The 6000-nt window shown below is 43.5% G+C and overlaps 1 protein-coding gene across 1 annotated transcript in view; it reads left to right on the top strand.

Annotated features, from left to right (window-relative positions):
• Positions 1-789: 789 nt before the first annotated feature.
• Positions 790-6000, top strand: part of ARSJ (arylsulfatase family member J) — a 46781-nt gene continuing 41570 nt past the window's right edge. The window contains exon 1 of the mRNA XM_063136281.1: positions 790-1119. Coding sequence (XP_062992351.1) covers positions 806-1119 — 314 coding nt within the window. The 5' untranslated portion in view covers positions 790-805. The remainder of the gene's footprint in view (positions 1120-6000) is intronic.

Genomic DNA, 6000 nt, shown 5'->3' with positions numbered 1-6000 from the left:
CTCCCGTCCCACCAGCACGGTCCTCCTAAGCAAGCCGGAGCCGCCTCAGCATGCACGATGACGGAAGAGGGAGAGGCGTTCGACCTCGCCACCTCTCTGCTTTCCTCCGCGCCACTCCCGCTGCTGGCCCAGCACTTTTTCTCGCGGGTCAATTCCTGCAGGGAGGCGCGCGCGCGCGTGCGCGTGGACCGAGGCAAGCAGGCAGGCGGGCGTTTTGTTTGGCTTTGCTCGCCAGGGATGGGTGGGAGAAAGGGAGGCGGGAGGCAAGGCAAGCGAAGGAGCGAGAGTTGCTCGCCGGCGCTCAGGCGGCGAGGGCAGGACGGCGGCTCCGCTTCGCTCGCTCCTTCTTCCCGCCTTCCAGGAAAAGGGGGAGAATTTGGGGCGCCTCGCCTCGCCTCGCCGTGGGAGACCCAAGAGCCGGGCGAAGCGAACGGCAGCGACCCTCTCGGCGGCGGCGTATCTGGCCGCTCGTGGCACGCCGCCGCCGCCGCTCCTTCCCTGACTCGCCTAGGGTTAGGATGGAGCAAGGAGCCGTCAGCCTTGCTGGCTGGGAGATGCCCGGCGAACCGGGGATGCGTTGAGAGCGCGCCTGGACCGCGCCGGCGCCCATTCTCCGCTCCTCACAGTGGCTGACCTCGCCCGCGGTGGCGCCTGTCATGGGCACGCCGCCGTCCCAGCGCCTGTCTACGGGCGGCGCTCCTCAAGCCTAGCCTCTCCCACGCTCCGCCTTCCCTGAGGCCCCTTACCTCCCCCGAGGGAAGTGGAGGGGGCGTGCGGCGCTTTGACCCGGCTCTGCCGAGGGAAAATGCTAGCCGGGGGTTTGCTGGCCGGCTTCTCCGTGCTCAGCCTCCTCACCTACGGCTACCTGGACCCCGAAGGCGCTAGCAGTAGGGCGGTGAAGTGGGAAGGAGAGCCCGAGGCTGACCCCGCCGCCGCCACCTCCCAGCCGCACCTCATCTTCATCCTGGCGGACGACCAGGGCTTCAGAGATGTGGGCTACCATGGCTCGGAGATCAGGACACCCAGCTTAGATAAGCTCGCTGCGGAAGGAGTTAAACTGGAAAACTACTATGTCCAACCGATGTGCACGCCTTCCAGGAGTCAGTTCATCACTGGAAGGTAAGGTGTGGGTGTGGGTGTGTGTATGTGTGTTTGGGTGGTCATTAGCCTGACTTCTATCACCCCTAAAATTGAATTCACTAAGGGCGCAAGCTTGAAATTGTACAACTGTCTAAACATGAATAGGAGTGCACTTTGTATGTCCTGGCTTTTATCTCACAAGATCTTCTAACATTTCACATATAGGCATGTTTACACACACACACACACACACACACTGCATGAGTCTGGTGGCATCCTAAACACGAATAGATTTACACCTATACATTTCTCCTCAAAAGTCAGTCTGGTGGAGTTTGATTTCGGGAAACAGAGTATAGGATTATTATGATACAAACTTTTGTGGACTAAGGAATCTGATGAAGTAAACATTTGTGGCACTTTAAAGACATACTCTGTGTGTGTGTGTGTGTGAGAGAGAGAGAGAGAGAGACTTAACATGGCTATCCCTCCTGAACTTCTGGCATTTAACTTCACTTAAAAAGTTAAAAGTTGAGAAGGCAGTAAGTTAATAATTGAACTAAAATCAAAGTCTGTCCTTTGTTAAATAAGGATTTGGCACTGAGAATTACCCATTTCATAATATTATAATAGCAACTGATTTACATGTATATACATAAAGGATTGTCACTCCATTCATGTGGAAACTACCAGCAAATGAGCATCTTTCTAGATTTGTTTTTATTAACACCACTTGGGAGGAGGGAAAATTAGGGGCTTTGCACCAGAAGGTTCTCATTTGCAAAGTCAAACAAAAGTTCCAAGTGAATGAATGAAAGCTCAAGTTGTTCCAGTTTGTTGTCATGTGCAAGTCTCCACTCTCATTGCAAGCCATCAGAACTTCACTCAGAATACAATTGGCCAATGCCGAGGATCTCAACTGAAAATAATGGCAGTCCAAAGAGAAGGCCAGTTTTAGTAGAAATTTATGAAACTTCAAAAGAAGTTCTTAAATCTTTCCCCAGCAATATCATACTGACCAACCAACATAAAATACATGTTCAGATGTTAATATTGTCATAAGGCTGCATGAATTTAAATTGACTGTTTATTGTACTATATACCATATGAACTTCATTCACAAGTTTGTTTTAAGACCATGTACTGGGGGGCAAAAATGTGTTCATTGAATGACTTATAAAAGCACATTTTAGCATGTTACCATTGGTAGCACGGTACAGAAGAGAACTCCCATATATTGGGCTCCAGTTAACTGTTCTGATTAGATTAACTTTGCCATGAATTTTATATTTTATTGTTTTAATTCTTGTGAACTGCCCAGAGAGCTTTGGCTATTGGGAAGTATAGAAATATAATAAATAAATAAATGTGGCTCTTGTGTGTAAATGGCACTTGAATTTCTCCAAAGCAGCATTCACTAAAATTGGGTTATCTTCATATCTTACAGTTAATATTCATGCATTTGTCATTCCTAAAGAATACCTTTCTCTTTAAATAAAGTTTGAAATGCATTCAGTGAAGTGCATTGTCACCAAACTGCTAAAATCCAGCACATTACTGCAATTCTAACATTCAACCTTTATCATTCATTCTGACAGTGATATACAATAGGTCGCCATTATTCCTGTTTTAACAGTCCATTACTCAACATGATTTTGAACCTTGAGCTTTCAAGTACAAATCCAATATGAAGACTGCTAAACCACAACTGTCAGCTGCAGCTGATCATAATTACATGCAATATTGGACAATTCATGCTGGGGTAACTGGCTGCAGAAGACTCACATTTCAAAGATGTTTCTCTTTATATAATTGATAAAAAGTAGAGCATGAAGTTTATTATTGCTGGTCCTAATCTCATTTACTAACTCTGTAGGACTCTAGAATTATGAGCATATTCATATCCAAAATTCAGTATCTCATATCTCATCATCTGTTGTTTTTAATGTGGCTATCACTATTATAGGTATATTCCAAAAATTGAAAGACATGGTTTTACCCACAGATGTGCAGTGCAATAAAACATCACATACAAGGGAACTTTTTCCTATTGTGTACCATTTCTAAAAAAGTGTCTCCTATTATATTCACAAATGAAATCTCCCACCTTGTGGCTACTTCAGTAATTACTTATATTATATGACTGAATCCACAGATGCAGGCATGTTTGAAGGGTTTGTTCCTGGTACCTAAATTTCATGTCACTGAAAAGAATGACCTTGTAATCTTTGCACCTGTATGTGTGGTGCAGAGCACCAGCCATCTGATCAGTTGTGAAAGGGAACATGGTGCATGAATGTAAAAATCCACCTTCACTTCCATTAGTATCAGCAAGGTTGTTTTAATAAAATGGAAACTGTTCTTACTTCTGTTGGAACAGCTGGAAACAAAGTGGGAGCCAGATTTTAAAGCAAATGCTCTGCAGACCAGACTTACTGTTCACAGTCTGGTAGGCAGCCTCATCAAGCTGTATGACAGTGATTCGTTCATCTGGCTATAGAGTGCTTTTGACTAGAATCTAGACCATAGGTGATGAACTGTCCCTATGACATTTGGAGAAACTGGAACACTATCAGGGCTCAGCAGTGAACAAACCAATTGAAGTCCAGAGGAACATAGATTGCCAATCTAGATTGCTAACTATAAAGTGCATATTGCTTAAATTAGGGAAGGAGAGAACTAAAACAAATAGATTTAGTGGTAGAGGGTGTTGTGCTTTTTAAAGCAGGCTGCTCTAAGAATGATTCTGAAAATCCAATTGCTGTATTTTTGGAAACAATTATAAGAAAGGTGAGATTCCCCTGCACTTCATTCTGGTTTTCTTCAGTTTGTTAAACTGGTGGGATTCAACCCTTTTTACTTCCCCATTTTACTTTCTGAACAAGGCACAATCCATCAGGAAAACAACCAAAAGAAAAGAAAACTAACAGAGGACTGGATGATGGCACTAGACCCACTGAAACCAATGATACAAGTTAGTCATGACCAGTTTAAGTCCCATTGATTTCAGTGGGTCTACTCTCAGTATGACTAAGCTGGAATCCATAAGGGTTTGGTTGGAGGGAGTTTGACCTGAGCAGAATTAAAAGTACAGAATATAGCCATTCCGCTTTTGTATGAGTGCAAGAGACGGATAGTTAAAATCCTTCCATTTCTTTACTTCTTTAATCAAGATAAATTAAGATTAAATAGGCATTGTTCTAGTTTATTTGATTATCTGATCTATAAGTTGAAATTCATACATATAATATCAAGTCAAACCGTGGTAAACGCATATGATAAAATTTACCCTAAGTTAAAAGAGTCTTACAACACTCCAAAAAGTTGCTCAGGTTTAGGCTTTGATAAGCCTTTACCAAGATCAGCCACAACGTGTTCTTGCTCATGTGTAGTAAATTCAAGATGGTGCTTTTGATTAATATGATGATGGAAGATTAGGAGAGTTGTATAAATTGTCTGAAAGATGCATTTAAAAATATATAATTAGCACCTGCATAAAGCACATTTCAGTCATCTTGTTAGGTTGCAAAGACATATATGACAGACGTAAGGTGAAATCTTGCAAAATGAGATTGTAGTCTTCTTGCCCTTCTAGAGAGCGTCATCAGATGGGGGGAGGAAATCGTGTTTCCTTGCTGTTGCTCCCCCCCCCCCGCTTCTGTCCCATGATGCTTCCTCTTTCTTCACACAGGGGAAAAAAGAGGAAGTAAACAATGACCATTCAGTGGCCATTTTTATTGCACCACTTTTCCTGTACACAGCAGGAAATGGCAGCATATTTCGTTTTTTAAAAATATCAGATTTACCAGGGTCTATTTTGTGATGGAAAGGAGGCAAGAAGGAGCAGGAGACACATGGGAAGTGGACACATCCATAAGTGGGGAGTAATGAGTGTTTTATGAGTGTGCACTAGTCAGATGACGTTCTTACTCTCCTTTACAGCTTGAAGTTCTTGGTGCAACAATAAGCACCGCAGTGTTGCAGAACTTTGTCATCTCAATGAAAGGACACTGAACATGATCAATGGCAAACATTCCTTTCCCACAAGCTCTAAACCCATTATAACTGGATTCGGCTCAAATTGACCTGTCTGCATCCTTTTTCTACTCATACTAGAAAAAGTGAATGCTGTAAGACCTGGCTGGTCAAAATAAAGGAAATGTTGATGCTGATCATAAGAGGCAATTCTCTGGTCTCCAGTTGCAATGTCCATGGGGTATGACATGTAATCACCCATCCCTGTCTCAGGTCCCTTCCCACCCAAACTGCCAATAATAAAATGGAACTTTTAAAGAGCAGCCCAGTGAATGCCTGCCAGATAGCCATAGCAAGTTGCTGACACCTTATGATCAATGATAGAAAAACCTGTAAGAAGATCTAATTAGGCTGATAAAGTACAAATGTGTAATAGTGTGGCAGTGATTTTCCTTGATAATGGGAATCTGGCCACATTCATTTCATTTTTATTTATTACATTTTTCCCCGCCCCATAACCAAAGCTCTCTAGGCAGTTTATAAACATTAAAAACCGGTAAAAACATATTATACAATATATGAAAAAAGGAAGACATTTTCATAAAACCACATACAAAATATACCTAAAATGACCTGTTAACCATCATCTTGACCCTGTGAAGAAGAAGTGAGGGAGACAGGAGCAGGCAGAGAGGCCATCAGGGCCTGCTCCAGTTGGAAACATACACACAGCTAATGGTCATCTTGACCCAGTGGGGAAGAAGGAGCTGCTGGTCTGCCCCTCCACTGGGAGATGAGAGTGGAGAGCAGGACCTTCCCATCAGCCCTGCTGAGCAGTCTCAATTTATTTTTCCCCTCATCCCTCCCCATCCCCTTTCCTTGTGTGTCATGTCATTTTTAGAATGTAAGCATGAGGCCAGGGACTGTATTCCTTACTGATTGATT

The sequence above is a fragment of the Elgaria multicarinata genome, chromosome 10 (genome assembly GCF_023053635.1).
Source record: "Elgaria multicarinata webbii isolate HBS135686 ecotype San Diego chromosome 10, rElgMul1.1.pri, whole genome shotgun sequence".
NCBI classification, from domain to species: domain Eukaryota; kingdom Metazoa; phylum Chordata; class Lepidosauria; order Squamata; family Anguidae; genus Elgaria; species Elgaria multicarinata.
Note: the sequence above shows the minus strand (reverse complement) of the source record. Positions and strands in the feature narration are given on the sequence as shown.